We start from the raw sequence: 18,082 nt of genomic DNA on the forward strand, positions 1-18,082 counted from the left end.
CTTCGCTCAGGGCCGCTAAAACGCGAAGAACGCCCCTGCGTGGAACTGACCCAATATTTTGCATAGGTTTTTATTCCGATAATTTCAATCAAAGTTTCAAATCAGTTTTTCATTACAGTACAAAGGGAGAGATAAAATTTATAAACTTGCATGTTTTAATTTTATGTTTCTCTGCATTCTCACAAGCTCAATAAGATAAAACATATTTGTTTTGTTATTTTATGTACACAGAACTTGAAATTTAAAAAAAAACCGGTAGTCTTTAATTGCTTTTTGTCTAGTTATCGGATTTCCGCATGAAGGATGTAATATTATTGGTTCCGAGGTTAAGGTTAAATATGCCAATTACTTTGTACAGACGATATTTTAAATTACGAGATCTGATACAAAAATTTACTTTCTCTGAATAAACATTATTATTCTTCAAATATGAGAGTTAGCCACAATCTGGAAAATATGGTGCTTATAATTTTGTCTGAAGAAAAATTGAAAGTTTCTTCTCCGTAATCTTAATTTAATTTTTTGCATATCTCATTACATTTCTTTCACTATTTGAGAATGGCCAAACTATTATTTATTTGGACCATATTTTCCAGACTACGACCAACTTCCAAAATTTAAAAATCAAAAACCTGATTTCGTCAACAAAAAAAAAAAGACTCCCCGTGTAGTAAATGGTGACTGATGAACGGTAAATCTGTCGAGTCACAAAGTCCTCCATGTTCCCATAACAAATCATACCTCTGAGGGTATACTAATCCAAGAATTTCCTTGTCTTCTGGATAAGTTCAAAATTACAAGGCTACAGAGTTGAACATTAGTGGTAGTATTCCCAAAATTGGCGGTCGGCTGTAAAACGACGATTATAAAAAATTATTTAAGGAAAGTTCTTTTTTTTATGATAGATTCCGTTACTTAAAATAGTGTCTGCATAAATTAATTAGCAATTTATGATAAGACCTGCAAGATTGGATCCGTGAAAATCTAATTAATAGATTCCAAGGTGATATTTTATTTTGCGCCCTGTACGTAGTGCAGTTGAAAACAATGGATTTCATCCCCTTCATCGTTCGGTTTCATCAGGTAGAGCTCAATTTTAGTCGCCAAAATCAGATAAAATCTCGAAAGCTTTGTCAGAAATCCGTGAAGAGATTGAAGGACCATAACACAAACATACCGAAAACATGACAAATTTGACGGTGAGTCACTTTCTCCGCTCGAACTGGGATCCCAAGAAAACTCACCTTGTCGTTCGAATTAAGATATTGAGTCAGCACGATTAAAGCAGAGATTCTTATGCTGTTTTAGCTAAGTAGTTCCTGCCTTTGATGAGTAACATATTTACCGATGGAACATCTTCCGATGGCGCCGTAAACATGTTCACCTGAAAACATTCTCACCTATTGATTTTGGAAAAATAAAAGCTAATTTATAGGTTTTGTTAATTACTTTTTGTAAAATTTTCTTCGCAAATTCTCTTTTTCCTTCATTACTAATTTAAACGAAAGAAAAAATAAATTCAGGCAAACCTAGAGTAAGTCATGAAGTTTCAATTGCTGAAAAAAATACTTCAAAATTTAAAAATGCAAACAAATTATTGGAAGAGACTTTCACCGTTGAGTAATCTTCTAGCAATTTATTTTAATTTGTATATTTTAAAATTTTCTTTTCACTATTTGAAACTATGTGGCTTAGTCTAGGTTTGTCTGAACTCACTTTAAATTAGTAATGAAGGAGGAAAAGAATTTGTGATCAAAATTTTCTTCATCGGTATGGCGTCCTCTTAAAACATTTAAAGAATTTCAATCTAAACACGCAGTTTTTTAGTTTAGCATAGTTAGTAATTGTTTTAACAACTAGAATCTTGAACAGCGCACAACTAAAACACTAAGTTTTATTTTCCTTCTTCTGACTAAACACATATGAATTAAAAAATGTTCCAAAATTCACTTTACAGCATCAAAAATTCTTAACTTCGAATATTTATATTCTGTCTTTTGCATGTATTACTGCAACTAATAAAGTTTTGTTTAGTACACTTCAACATGCACACCATTGGTGGCCCTAAGCACTTCCAGTCTGTAAGATAATTTGTAAGGTAAGTTGTAAAGATAATTTTGGAACACCCTGCATTTATATTTTATGTTTATACATCATTTGATATGTTTCCTATATATTCCTTAGTCTTTGTCAGCTTTTTAGGTTAAAAGGAGGGATAGCTTTGGAAATATCTCTAGAATGCAAGCAGCATTTACGAACTTTCGATATAGTGATAACTATACAATTCGAACTTTGAATTAAAAATCAAATATTTACCAGCAAAACAGTTAAATTAAATATTAATATATAGTTAATTCTAAAAAAAAAACTTTTTTTTTAAATATGTTATAAAAGGTTAAAATGAAATAGAAAAAATTAGCATTAATGCAACAATTGTAATACTTAATTTGTCAACAAACATTGCTGTTCAGCGATTGTAAAGAAATGTGTGATTAGTTGTTTGCTGAGAAAAATAATTTACAGATTTCTTTGAATGGGAACACAAAAGCTTTCAGAAAAAAAATGCAATATAAAATCTATTATTATTAAATTATAATCAACTAATTTTTGGAGAATTTTACTAAGTTACAAATGCAAAAGCATTTCGTCAAAATAGAACAAAACTACCACCAAAGCATCGGAACAAACTTGAGCCATAAATGGTTTCAGCCCACGGACAGAATTTTAAAACAGAAGCAAATATCCTAGCCCCTTCTTCCACATCTAGCACAATCTTTGCCTTTCTTAAATTACAGTCCCATAGTCTCCATAGAGATTAAAGGTTTCTACATTTGTTTAGCAACCATGAGAGAATTTTATGTGGCATTCTAGTTTAACAGGGTTAAAATTGAGCAAATTTTGATGCAAGCAAAGTGTAGCTGAGTTGATGACATTTTTACCGTTTGGAGATAAATTTCCGTCTAAAAAATGTGGGTATAATGGATGAAATANATTTTATTTAGATGCATACTTATGCCACGGCACAAACATGAAGTATATAGAAAATAATAGTAATTAATCACATAATCAATGAAACTTCGAGCTCCATCATAGAACATTCCAGTCTTCTCCCACCAAGCTAGAGAACAGCCCCCAGCTTCTTTTTTTTTCTTAAGTTTTTTTTTTATCTCGCAGCGCCATCTATTGTCGACGATTCTTACAAGCTTTTCTTTAAAATTCCCTGATTTTTCCAGGTTTTTATCTAAATTCCCTAATTTCAGGTGGGTGGCCATGGCCACCCTAATAATAATCTTTTCTATAACAGAAACTCTAAAAGTAAAACACAATAGATGAAAAAGAATTAATTCTTATAACAAACTTACAATGTAGTATTCTTTATAATGGATAACATCATTGCATATTATTGAACAATTATTCTCTTAACATACACTTCATTAACACATGACATAACTATATCTGATTCAGCATCGTAAGTTAGAATCTTCATTTCATAAAGTTTAAAACAGAATTAATTAAAATCAATGTCATTTACTTTAAGTGATACAACAAAACTTGTTTAAACAACATGATAAAATTATTCTAAATAGTGATATCACGCTTTAATTTTGTATCAAAACTTATGTGAACACTTTTTTAAAATATTAAATAGACTCATCTGAATTACTGCATCTAATTATAAAGCAGATAAGTACAAAAACTTCAAAATAGAAATTATAAAAAACAATCTTCATCCTCAATGCCATAGGAAAAATTTATTTAGCTTTGAAAATAAAAACAATCAAACATTCAAAGGGAATAGCAATGAACTCTATCACAACAATTGAGTTGATTAAATATAGTGATTTCACTCAACAAAAAATAAATTATGTAAACATTCAGCACAATAAATTCTTTCCAGATTATCTCATGTAACTTTTTGGTGTATAAACAAAATACACAAAGTGTGTTGATATGTATAAAATATTTTTTAATAAAATAGATGAAATAAAAAATAGAGTTCACAGCATTCTTTAGTACAATTAGAAACTATAACAATAAATTGTAGCATAACATCAGGAAAATACAAAACCTTAGGTATTTTACCATAATTAATGAAATAATAAATTAATGATAAATGATATCACAGTATGTTTGCCTGATTCAGTTTATTTATTATTAAGTGATAGCCATACAAATCCATATAAATTAATGTTTTTTTAAAATTCAAAATAATGTGTAAAATTATTCTATTTTTAACAATGTGTTACATAAATTTCAATCTGTTTACTAGATGTTCTAGTGAAAAACTGCAAGTATTTAGAATTAAATAAGCCATAATTTAATTCTTCCAATTACATTTTATTAACTGTTGTTTAGATCAGCCAAAGTGGTCTATATAGACCCCCAGGGGTCTATTTAACAAAAGCGGGGGTCGAAGAAAAATCAGTTCTTAATACGCAAATCATCACACATACCTAATTGAGCATGTAAAATTTGTGAATTTTTTTATAATTTACTTAATATCAGTTTCCTTATAGAACTTAAATCAACAAAATGTATATTTATTCGGGTGAAACAATTATTTACGTACCAGTGTGCAGTGGTACGAACTCAGCACTTCTGGTTTATAAGTCATATGTGCGCTTGTCCAAATGTCACATGTGAGGAGCATTGATGCTACAAAAGCAAATATCGTACGCAGTTTCAGTTAACTTTGCAAACTGTGAACAGTGTTGAATATTTGCTGTGTCATTATTAAAACTTTTACAGTATTGGACAATTAGTTACTGTTTCGATAAAACCATTAGTTAAGTTCAGATATAAATTTTAATTATCAATACATGTAAAAAAGAAGGTAAGTATTAGTAATATGGATTAGTACAACCATGACAAAACTATACACACTTTGTATTTTTTTACGAAAATTACAAAATTTTTGAAAATATTATTATTTTAATCTGATGTGAGTCTTTAACTTTCACGTAAATTCAATCTGAACTAAGTTCAGAAATAAATTAAATGTGGGGTTTCGAGGGGATTTAAGATTAAAATTGACCAATTTTGAACCCAATAAAGCGAACCTTGCAAAAAGCACCAGGTTGTTTAAAATCATTAAGAGATGAATTAAAGTGTTTTTGAATGACAAATCTGAAAAACATAAGATTTTTTGCTTCATTTAAAATATTTAAAGCCCCTCTCTTAATACTTATTTAAAATCTTGCCTCTAAATATAACTAAGTTCTTAAAACAAATTAAGAGCACTGAAAATTTTGAAAGTAATAATACAATAATAAAATGCAGTAAGTAAAAAAAAATATCACTAAAAAAAGTAAAATAAATGTTTAAAAACAATATACAATTAGTGGATGGTCCCTCGGATAAAAATTAACTTTTAAGAAACTCAATTAATACATATCTTTATGAAATTAAATGAATAGAAGGGATATGAAAATTTTGAGGTTATAAAACTTTGTGACTGCTCTGAGGATTAACATAAAAATATGTACTTAGTGAATGGTCCCCAAGTTAATTCAAAGATCATGGAACTAATCTATAGATAGAATAGCGCAAGAAAGCCATTAGCTTGCCATTAACGAAGATGATGGCACTTCAATATCGATGAAATTAACAAGAGAAATAAAATTTTCTTTTGCTATTAAACTTTGGCAATGTTTAGTTGGTCCCAGAAAATTCGATAGAAGTTTTGGCTCCTTTTTCAGAGGAAGAAAATGAAGCCTGAAATCGAGAATATCTTGCAAAATGAAGCAGAATTGCTCATCAGAGTGCAAGAATCCTTCCCACAGAATCTAGAGCAACCCCCCACATGGCAGTAGCTTGGTTGCTGCAAAATTGTGACTTGGCGATACCCATGGGGAAAATATCCTTTTTGACGCAATTTAAGCCAAATACTTCAATTTGGAGCATGTAGGCACAGATTTCCACAATTGGCGCAGCACTTGCAGCACTGGAAGCACCTACTTAAGAATAACAAAAAACAGAAGGGAAAAATTTAAGTTTTTATTATTGACAAAATTTTTACATTTGAATTCGAACTAAAACGCAAAGAGTTAAATATCACAATACAGTAACCAACTTCATGTTACTAAAATTTAAAAACTTATTAAATGTTAGATTCAAAGAATGCCTTATATCATAACATAAGGAAACAGTCTTAGTTCACATGAAGAGAAAAAAATTAGAGGGCCTAAGCTATCACAATATAAACACAATTTTAAAAAAACACAGAAGCAGAATTATAAGCTTTAAGCAAAGTCATAAATAAAAGTATCAAACACATAGTTTCAGTTTTTAATGTCAACTCATACAATTTTCAAGAGAAAAAAATTCAATTCTGCCCAGTAGATGGCGGCTCCATTTTAGAGATTTATTTGATACATTTATACAGTTCATTTGATACAGTTCATTTGATACAGTTTGATTTGATACATTTATACAGTATTACATTTGATACAGTTCATTTGAGGAATGAAGCGAGCTGTTCAACAGGCAAAGGCTAGACTCTAATCTGAAATCACATTTTAAAAACCTTTTTATATGAAAACTAATTATCAAAATGAAAATCTTCCATTGGGTGCAGCAATGGGACCACTAAACTCAAGCACGGGTTTCATCTACTTTTGGTTTAATATCTTCATCATTTTCCTCCTGAAAACAAAAATATTCAATTCAACAAAAACTATCCAAACATTTCGACAACAGTCTAATTTTTAAAACAAGTATGAATACGAAAATCGATGTTTGATATTAAAACCGCGAAAAAGAATCACGACATTGGATTTTAAGCTTGCATGAATACGAATCGCTACATAGGGTTTTAAAAGAGTGTAAATACGAATCGCGATATTGGATTTTTAAATCTTGTAAATAAGAATCGCAATGTAAGATATTTAAATTGCCTGAATAAGAACCGCAGATTTCAACTATTAAATCAGGTTAATACGAAAAATCAATGTTTGATAATAAAATCGCAATTTTAAAAATGCATAAATACAAAACGCGATATTGGATTTTTAAATCTTGTAAATAAGAATCGCAATCCGCAACTTTTAAATCAGGCAAATACGAAAATTGATGATAGATATTAAAATCGCGTGAATAAGAATCGAGATATTCGCAGAGTCTGGCCTTGAGATTTCTAAAAGGCTTGCTTGTATTGTTTTCGTTTAGACTATGTGTCAGGAGCAGTCACAAGGAAATAATCAAAATAGCGCTATTAATACCAGTTGGGAATTATAGTTATTAAATAGTGAAAATTAAACATTAAACTATTACTTTATACAATACGAAAATAAAATATTAAATTTCGGACGATGTTCCCAGATTCTGAAATAGCTAAAAAATATGGTTGTGCTCAAACAAAGACGGGAGCAATTATCAATTGCCTGGCAGAATTTACAACCAGTGAACTAAAAGAAGTTTCGAAAGTTTCCAAATTTGCCCTGGCTACAGATGGTAGCAATACAAATACTGAAATTTTTTTTGCCTATTGTGATTGTTTTTATGATGAATCAGGTCAAAAAAATTACATCCCGTCTAATGAGTTTGCCTAAGTTAGATGGTGATGCTACTGGCAAAATATGGTCAGAGTATTGGATGAAAAACTTCAAAAATTTTCGATTCCATGGGAAAATTGCATAGTTTTTTCATCTGATAATGCATGCATCTTCAATGATTGGGGCTAATAAAGGTGTTCTAAAGTTTATTTTGGAAAAAAATCCAAAGTTAATTATATGTATGTGTTCTTGTCACCTGATAAATTTGGCTGCTCTTTAGCACCTTTTTTAAGCTTCTCATGCAATATCTGTTAGCTTAGTTGATATTTCTTGGAAAAAAAGTTCAAAACATCTTGACATGTTCAAAGAGTGTCAAAGGCTGTGTGACCTAGATAATCACAAAATTCTAAAGTATGTTTCAACTAGATGGTTGCCCTTATTAGCTGTTGTTGATAGAACACTGGAACAGTGGGAATCATTAAAGATGTTTTTTGAAAAAGAAAATTATTCTTCTCTAAAATGCAGAAGCATAAAAAAAAAATGTTTGAAAATTCAACAACAAAATTATATATATATAGTATATATTTTTTTTTGCAGAATGTTTTGCCCATAATTCCAATGATTCACTGTCTCCGAAGAGAGATATATTGCTGTTAAAGAAACAGAAAGTTTATTTCAAATAGAATTTGGAAATAAAAAAATAAAAATATGCAATGAGGATTTAGGAATTTTTGAAAGATGTTTCTCTCTCAGAAAAAGAAATTGTTCTCTAAATTTTCAACCCAACGCAGGCCAGGAAAGACCGATTACAAAATGTAACCATCCACAACGTTGCCAGATCCATAAAAATTAGTATTGAAGAAATCGTGCTTATGGCTATTTTTCTCTCCACATTAACATGTGCTACGACATAATATCACGTGCCCGTTGCGATTTTGGAGCTCTCTACAGCTTAACGGGAGATCGGTCCACTGTCCCACAGTTTGGCGTGTGTTCTTTCTACGCGAGAGGAAAGCCTACGTAGTTCGCCATTAAGCATGTTTTTATCTTACACGAGGCAAGTTTTTTTTCAGGGTTTGAAAGCGCATAAAAAACTGAGTATTCGAATGTTTAGTGGAGATAGCGTCGGAAATCGAAGAAATTCCGGTCAAACCGGAGCAATTGGCATGTCTGAAACTGTCACCTGATATGACTGCAACAACATTCCTGAATGCATTTAAAAAATTTATTAGTAGACGTGGAGACCATGTAAGTTAAAAAGGAACTTAATCTATTGAATGAAACTTTGAAAGAATCAAAATGCTAGGACTATTTTAGTGAGAAGGGAATAAAATGGAAAACATAATTAAGAAAGTTGCATAGTGGGGGAGGGGATTTTGGGAGCGACTTGTATGCTCTGTTAAGTCCTCACTCAAGAAAATTCTATTTAGATCATGCTTAAATTATTTAGAGCTTGAAACAATAGTGATTCACGTTGAAGCGATCCTAAATTCTCGCAATATATCCTATGTAAAGATGTCTTGACTAGGCGTTTAATAGGTAGGTGTTTAATAGGTACTAGGTGTAGGGAAGATAGAGGGAATCTTTGATGCGGAGGATGACATTTCTTTAGAAGAACTTAAAAAATGTGGGTGCAGCTAAGAGAGAACCATGAAATTAATGATGTACTGATTAATGATTTTCGTTCTATTGATTCTGAAGCTAAACCATCGAAACATTAACTGAATCGGATAAAAACAATACAGCTATAAATTGTGAGGAAGACGAAGAAAATGAAGACTGAAATGATGAAGAAATCACCAAACTTACATATTATGAAATGTTAAAATCATTTGAAACAGTTTGATAGTAGTTAATAGTTTACAAAATAAGAGGTATCAATTTCGATTTTAATTATGTCTAGTGTTTATGAATTTAGAACCTGTTTTGTGTTGTAAGAAGATGAAATTATTAAACCTTCATATGATGAAATGTTAAAATCATTTGAAACAATTTGACATGGATTGCAGTTTGCAGGGGTGATTGTGAGCCCAAGTCAAAATTCCGGAAAATTTCTTGACTTAAAAAAAAAAAAAGTTTAAATTGAAAAAAATTAAAACAAGATTTTTCTTCCTTTTTCTCAATATTTCTTAAGTTTGCTTAAAATATTTTTAAAATTTTACTCGTACCTGTACCACTTACACATACCTAGATGACGTGGAGAAGTAATTAAAATTTACAAATATGTCTTTCTTTCTTGAGTATATAATTATAACAACTATTTACTGATAAAAAAATGAATATTAACAATGAATATAAGCTTATAAAGTATATCTCTGGCTCTCCCTTACAAACAAATAAAATAAACTGTGTTTTTAAGTTCCACCTTTAAAAATTTGATTTCCGGAAACTTCTGTGATCAATCATTTTTTTAAACGCCTGGACCTTCGATCTCCGGAAACTTCCAGATCACTGTTAGCGAAAAGTCCGGAAATCCGGAATTTTTCCGGAGCACAATCAGCCCTGAGTTTGAGAAAAAGCTGAAGGAGTTTTTGGTGCATTATAAATTAAACAGTTTTCTTACTATTTTTCAAATAAGTGGTAATTGAAAAAAAAAAAACATAAAAATCCAGATCAGCAAAGAAAACAATCGTTGAATACAAAATTCACAAGATTCAGTCGGAAAAACAAACAAAATATTTTATTTTACCCAGGGTATCTGCTACATTTTAGATTTTCAAATTCAAGACTTTAAATAAGTTACTATTTTCTCCAACAAAAACGCAACAATAAACTAAAAAAAGCATTATAATAACATTAATTGAAATGATAAGTATAACCAAAACTGTTATACTCTGCATCTTCATATTTATAGATTTTAAATTTTAAAAAACAGAGTAAAGAAAGAGTTAAAGACATTTCCCAGCTAAAGTACATTTTCCCAGTTTGTAAAGAAAAAGTCAAAATCCCATGCATTTTCCCTGTTATTTTAGGCGATTTTTAAATTCCCTGTGTTTTCCAGATTTTCCCTGTGTAGCGGGTCTATGACTAGACAATAAAGTTATCTAAGTTTTACCTCTCCAGTAAAGTAACAGTCAATAATTCTAACTGCTGATTCATGCACTTTTGGATCCTCACGGTGTAGTAAATTTTCAATTCTGTCCAAGCCACCATATCGTTTTATAATGCAGCAGACACTTTCTGTTGTACCTACATTGAAAGCAGCCTGTCGATAAAGAAAAATGTTTAGAAATGTTTTTAATTTTCAAAGTATTAATTTAAAATAGTTACAAAAAGGAGCATTTAAATTTCATACACTACAAGATTACATAATTTTCTTTTTAAAATTATGTTATGTTATCCATCGATACTTAACATTTAGTAAAAAGAAAAATTAGCAAATGAAAAATAAAACTAGAAATTATATTTTTCTTCAGTTTATATAAGAGACAATTAATACTTGGAAAACTACCAGGTTTAGCAAATTAAAACTACTAAGAGCATACATTAATATTCCCTTTCTTTTAATAAATACTGTTACATGATTTATAGCAAATATATCAGTTATATGACTCTTTAAATTATTTTGAAAAGAAAATAAACTTTTACAATTGGAATCACTATGTTCATATTATAATCTGATCTAACGAGAGCCATGTGAAACATATATCAATAACTGCAAAGTAGAAACATATAGTAACTCTTTAACATACAAAAATTGCTATTTTAGCTTAAAAATTACATGATAATCAGCAACTGTTTAGATAATTATTTTTCATTTCATAAGAATTTTCCATTTTATAGCCCTAATAACAGCAACAATATTTTTTTAAATTTTGATGCTGAGTTAATTAAATCTTTTTCCAAAAAAAAAATTTATAATAATAATAATCGAATCACTTTTTAAGTGATTGCTTTTGTTTGCTATATCTTTTATGTCTGCTATATTTAGTCGTTAGCCCATCTTCAAATATCTTGTGACGAATCCTACTTTTTCTTCTTTGCAAGCACAGAATATAAGTTTTGAATATATTCTCTTCTAGTTTCGCCGATGTTGTAACACCTACATATACTAATAATAGTCAATAGAGAAACAGTCACCTTTATAGTAACTAATTCAAGAAAAAAAATTTACTTCTTGAAAGAATTGCGATATTTGATCTTAAAATTGCGTGAATACTAATTGCGAACCTGGATTTTAAAATGGCGTGAATATAAATCGCGATTATGGATGTTGAAATCATGTGTATATGAAACTAGATATACAATTTTCAAATCGCGTAAATACAAATCACAATTCATAACTTTTAGATCCCGTAAAAGGAATCATGATGCGTAATTTTTAGATTGCATAAATAAGAATTATGATGCAAAATTTTTAGATCGCGTGAATGCAAATCCTTATTTTTTATTTATATAAATACGAAAAGCTATGTTTGATATTAAAATTATGTGAATAAGAATCGAAATATTAGCAGATTCCAGGCTTGGGACTTCTAAAAGACTTGTCTGAAGCAGCATCGTTTGAATTACGAAAATACGAGCTATCTGGTGGGCGGGTAAAAATGCGGAAGGGTTGGTAGCTATGTAGTTTGAATTTTCTATTTGCCTTTGAGAAACGGAAATAAATATAACTTTTTTTATTTCAATGGCTAAATTTTCTGAAAAAGCGGAATATTTATTTAAAAATTTTTTTTTAGAATCAGTCTTTGATAAAAAAGGCTGAAATTTGAGAGACAAAAGTGAAAAAAGCAGAAAAATCTCATCCCTGATAACTGCTACTAACTAATAAAAAATAAGTCAATAGAAATAATTAATCCCTTAATAAGAGTGCTTTTGTCATACATATTATTTCATTTTACATTCAAAATTATTATCACAAACTATTTAGCACAGTGTATTATAGGTAAGTAACTTTTAAACTAATATTTTTCATTGTGTGTCGTCAAATTACGAGATTGTTAAAAGTGTGCCGCCACAAAAAAAAAGGTTGAGAATCACTGATCTAGAGCTTATGTTCTACCAGGTTCTGCTTCTCGCACCCCCATTCAAACAAATGGAAAAACAGATGCAGTTTCAATACTTGACCTTGAGTCATTATTCCGTTTTCTTGGCTGTCACTATGCCTTTTAAAGGAGGAATAGCAGAAATGAGAGGTTTAAAAATAAAAAAAAAAGAAAGAAAGAGTACCGAATTAATAGAATAAGTAGGGAAAATAGGAGGTCTGCAGTCCCTGCAAATTTCAATATTCCAAATCAAACTTAACATCAAAACAAACCAATCTGAAATTGTAATTAACTGCTGGACCCTTATTCTTTCACACTACGCATAAAAACAGGGTTTTATTTTTATTTGCCACAGAACAGGTGAATTTGAAACTCGAATTTTCTTTCTAATTTGCAGCTGCTTAGTTTAACACATTTAAAAATAAATAAAAAATTACAATTTAATTCATCTATCAAGTGTTTATTTTTCAAAACTGACGCATTTCCAAATTTTAAGCTTATCAAAAAAATTATGTACACAATTCGACAAAATGAATATTACCATGTACCTTTTTTCTATTTTAAATCAACCTAAAAATTAACTACATATTTTGTATAATTAAAGACAATTTTTTTAATTTTGCTGTGAGTCGAATGAAAGCGGTGAAAAGAGAAAAAAAAGCTGTGAATCGAAATAAACTAAATATTTCATACATTTAGAATATCTTCTATGGCATCCAAAGCTACAATTATAAATTCTGGATCCTTAACAGCAAGAAAGTTACAAACAGGTGGGATGACACCAGCTCTGACCAAAAACATAATCTGTTCTATTGTACCATATGTTGTGATCCTTTCAACAACCCAGATGGCTTCCTTTTGGCTTTTATAATCACCCTGAAAGTAAGAAGAAAAAAACCTTTAAAAGATTCTTGGAATGTAAATAAATCAACATTTATAAGGCCAACATGTAACAATAAAATAGTAAGAAATTAAAGTTCTTATAAGATTTATATTTTCATAGATTTATATTTATTATTTTTGTATTTGACCACACCCCTTTGTTTACAGTGTTTGTTACAGTGCCTGTCAAGAAGCTGGTTTCGTTTTCTGATAGCTTGAATTTTACATTTTGTTCTCTTGTCTATCCAAGATTTATTTATTATTATTATTATTTCCCACTGATAAGAGAAAGTTGGCAACACAATTTTAACTGCACCTGTGCAAAGCATTATTAGATTGTTTAAAAACTGAAACTTGCTAGCACTTATTTTTGATATTCGTTCTATACATTTGTTGAATTTTCCGTTACTATTGTTATTTTCTGTTATCGTTTTTGTTTTATAATAATTTGTTGAGGTTTATAAGTTATTTTTTTTGTTATTCCAACGCTATTTTTGTTTTTAAATATGTACAATATTAGTGCACGTTGGCGAAAGCCACAAGGTCGTCAAACAAAACGGAAGAAAGTTTTGTCTGATAATTTCAAAATAAATCTTCAGCTGGAGGATTTTTCTATTTCTGATCCAGTTATTAATCTTGATTATAATATTTTGTCTGCGAAAAATAAAGAAACTGCTGACTCTCCCAATTATAAGATTGTTGATATGTCTGCACTAAACAATCTTCTCAAATCTGTACCGTGTAATGAATGTAAATCATTGACATTACTAAGGAACTCTTCTCATTCTTATGGGTACTCATGGGTGCAAGTTGGAAAAAAGGCCAAGACTGAAAATATTTTGACTGAAATACCTAACATACACAATACCCCCTCGACAAATGCAAACTATCTAAGAAAGCTTTACCATAATACATCAAGTTTAAATACTGTACAAAAAATATTTATTCATTTGTCTTTTGATAAAATAACAACAGGACGTAAAAAAGTAGACCAATAACGTAGACCTAAAAAATATTTTTAAGGACAGGAAAGGAAAAAAAAGCCGATTTCCGTCTTCGAGTCAGTCTTGTTTCCGTCTTACTTTTTTCCCGCGGACATTTTTGAAAGACGGAAATCCGTCCTGGGGACGGAAGACTTGCACCCATGTGGGTACTCATCAAAACTTCAACTTAAATGTTCTACATGTGGTAACATCATTATCATCATAGTTGGCCAGACAGCCCAATGTGAGCCAATGCCTTCCTCTGAAGATTTCTCTATGACGACTTCCGATTTAACGTGTGGTAACATAGCTGGTTCAACTTTTCCAAGCCTGCATGTTGATAATATCCGTCGGTTTGATATCAACAACAAAATAGTTTCTGCCTTTATTGATGTAGGCAGAGGTCACACAGCCCTAGAAACTTTTTCTATGGCACTCAGAATGTCTGCTATGGATAGTAAGACATTCCGTGAATGTTTCAATTCTATTGTTGAATTAAAACAAAATTTGAAGTACGATGTTTTCCAAACCTCACGAGAAACTGTAAGAAAAGTTTATTTAGAAGCAAACTCTAACCTCAATGACAAAAGTGTCATTGATGTTTGCGTTTCATATGATGGTACATGGCAAAAGTGTGGCCATACGTCATTGTATGTTATCAGAATTGAAATTGAAGTTGTGACAGCATTGGTAGTGGACTTTGAAATCATATTGAAGTACTGCCAAGAGTGTACCATAACAGCGAAAGATTTGGGTGCTGATACACCTGAATACAACATATGGTTTTAAGGGCATAGCAGGGTGTCTACTCAAAAAGAAAAGTGGTTTTACCACTTAAAAAAATGAAAAGAAATTTCATTTTCATACAAATGTCTGTTTTTCAATGAAATTTTTTTCCATATTTTTATTCAAAAAGTTTAAAATATTTCCAGGCTTTTCTAAGAAAAATTTAAATTTCCCTGACTTTCCCAGAACAATAAATTCCCCTGACTTTTCCAGATGGGTAGACACTTTGGCATAGGTCTCAGTGTGAAAAAAACTTGAGGCTAACAGCACGGAAGTGCATACTGCTCACTCTGTGGAAACGCTCTGTTGATACCTGCCTCCTCAGGTACACAACTAGTTTTTCGGATGGAGATACAAAAACTTTTGATGCTCTGAATGACGCTCACGTGTATGGACCTGATATCGTAATAGAAAAAGAAGAGTGCTTGAACCATATTGCCAAAAGAGTGGAAACAGGGCTTTGCAACAAGGTTAAAGAGTGGCGTGCAAAAGGTGTTACTCCTGGTGGGCGCAAGAGTGGTAGCTTGAAGGACAGCACCAAAGCTATGTTGCAAGCTTACTATCAAAATGCAATTCGAGACAATGTGCCAAACGTCAACAACATGAAAACTGCCATTTATGCTACATTATTTCATTGTATGTCAACAGATAAAAAACCTCTACACCAAAACTGTCTCCCTGGTGCAGAATCTTGGTGTTTTTACAATAAGGCTTTGGCTACTAATACCATTCCGAAAAAACATTCCACAATGAGAACACGTTTGAGCCAGCAAGTAGTCGAGAAGATAATGCCGATCTATCAGCGGTTGGAGTTAACTAAGCTTCTTTCGCGCTGCACTAAAAACAAAACTTAAAATGCAAATGAATGTCTCCATAGCTGTATTTGGGCTAAATGTTCAAACGAGACATTTATCTCCAAAAAACGGTTAGACATGGCTGTAACGTCTGCTGTAAGCGAGTTCAGTCTTGGTTGTTTCAATCAGTTTGGTTGTCGAGTTCAATCAGTTTTACCTCAAGGAAATGATTTTTAGAGTAACTTCAGAGGGAGGAATGAGGACTGCAATACTTTCGCTCCGGAAAAATTAAATTCATCATAGAATATTTTAACTTGTGCAAAATATTTTTTCCACGGAAATTAGCGGGGGAAATGGAAAAAGCTGAGAAAAAAAGCGGAAATCCGCAGAAGAATCACACCCCTGCAAAAGTCACTTGCTGGCAGCATTTATTAAAAATAAATAATAAAAGGAAACTGATATTTATTGCATAAAAATTTAACGTATGCATGAAGGGCATTTGTTAAATCAATAAATATGCTTTTTGATTAAGCTTAAGTAAGACATACCTTATGAAGAACATCAATGGCAATATTCACGAGTTCATTATCAATAACAGCTTGGATTTGAGTAGGCATACCTGCAGCAAAACAAACAATCCTAAAGGCTCCCTAAAAATAAATTTAAAAAGGACAGAAAATTTTTTACAATTTTTAAACAACAATCTTTGATAAAAATTCAAACATTGTTATTTTTTTTACACAAAACATTCAAAATAATTGTGAACTTTTTTTAAAAAAAAAAAAAAAGCAATGCAAACAAAGTTATTGCCAGATCCTCTAGGCAAATAACGAAATACATTATCTGAGAAAAAACTACTAGCTGAATAAACGACTCACAGCAGCATTCCCACTGCATACGGTTTGGTCAATGTGACAGTGCATGAACTACAGTACTGGAAATAGCCCTATCTGTTAAGGAATAATAAATATTTCTAATAATAATAAATAATTCTATTCACCTGAACCTTCAATCTCCGGAACTTCAGGATCACTGTTAGCGAAAAATCCGGAAATCCAGATTTTTTCCGGAGCACAATCAGCCCTGATTGTATATTAGAGTATATTGTATATTATACACAATTATTATTATTTTTTAACTTAACAATGTAATATTTTTCGAATTATAGCTATTCGAAACAAAATTGGATAGCTGGATAGCAATAAAGACTAATGAAAATTTTAAAACAAATTTGAAAAATCTAATGATATTGGGAAATTATGTTATATAGTTTCAAAATATTTAAAAAATTTCAAGTATAAATTGAATGAAATATATTTAATGACTTTAAATTATTTTAACAAAATAGAAAACAATTTACAAAAATATCATTAACATAAACAATGTAAAAGTTAAAATCCGAAGAAAATGAAATTTTAAAAAAGTATTTACAATTAAACAAGAAATAAATCTGAAAAATTTGTTGTACTACTTTAAAAAATTATTACATAGTTTTCATAAACACTTATTTTATTAATAAGAATTAAGAGTTACGGGTTACAAAATTAATCACAAAAATGCACAAAAAGTACCCTTTAGCTTAAAAATGTTTGAAAATAACAGGGACCGAGGAATAAAAATTATTATAGAGAAAATTGAAATCCGAAGAAAATGATATTATTTCATTTTATAAACCCTTCCGGTAAAGGGCTTTCGATTTAAATAAATGAATATATAAATGCGTTTTTTTCCTCTCGATTTCCATGTGTATTTTTTATAATTATTAACACTTTTTGTTAACATTTATTAACAGTTTTCCCTAACATTTACTTCTTTAAGAACAGATTACGAAATTATTCGTATAAGAGTTATGCTACAGTTAAATTTCCACGCATAGCCATGATTGAAAAATAATAAAAAATCAAATATAATCCAAATATTCACAAAATATATTTTTAATAAAACAGTAGTATAATTGTAAATTAGCGAATAAATAAATATAGATGATAGAGATAAAAAATAAGTTTAAATGACATGACATCAAAATAATGAAAACTTTTGACATTTAAAAAATTGAAAATTTTCCTAAAATGTTTTTACAAAATGTTGATAAAAAATAACTATAATTAATAAAAATTTGCATTGTACGTAAATTAAACTAAATAACTGCAATTAGGAGA

At 30.3% G+C, this 18,082-nt stretch overlaps 2 protein-coding genes across 2 annotated transcripts in view; one reads left to right on the forward strand and one right to left on the reverse strand.

The window, feature by feature from the left end:
- Nucleotides 1-18,082, forward strand: part of LOC107454112 (sec1 family domain-containing protein 2) — a 67,818-nt gene that overhangs the window by 13,340 nt on the left and 36,396 nt on the right. The gene's annotated exons all lie outside the window — the stretch shown is intronic.
- LOC107442913 (importin subunit alpha-5) overlaps nt 5,978-18,082 on the reverse strand; it is a gene marked incomplete in the record, with an annotated part of 35,636 nt that continues 23,531 nt past the window's right edge. Inside the window, 4 exon segments of the mRNA XM_043039939.2 lie at nt 5,978-6,645; nt 10,549-10,698; nt 13,172-13,354; nt 16,472-16,573. Of these exon segments, the coding sequence (XP_042895873.1) occupies nt 6,595-6,645; nt 10,549-10,698; nt 13,172-13,354; nt 16,472-16,573 (486 nt within the window).

The sequence above is a fragment of the Parasteatoda tepidariorum genome, chromosome 6 (assembly GCF_043381705.1).
Source record: "Parasteatoda tepidariorum isolate YZ-2023 chromosome 6, CAS_Ptep_4.0, whole genome shotgun sequence".
Lineage (NCBI taxonomy): Eukaryota > Metazoa > Arthropoda > Arachnida > Araneae > Theridiidae > Parasteatoda > Parasteatoda tepidariorum.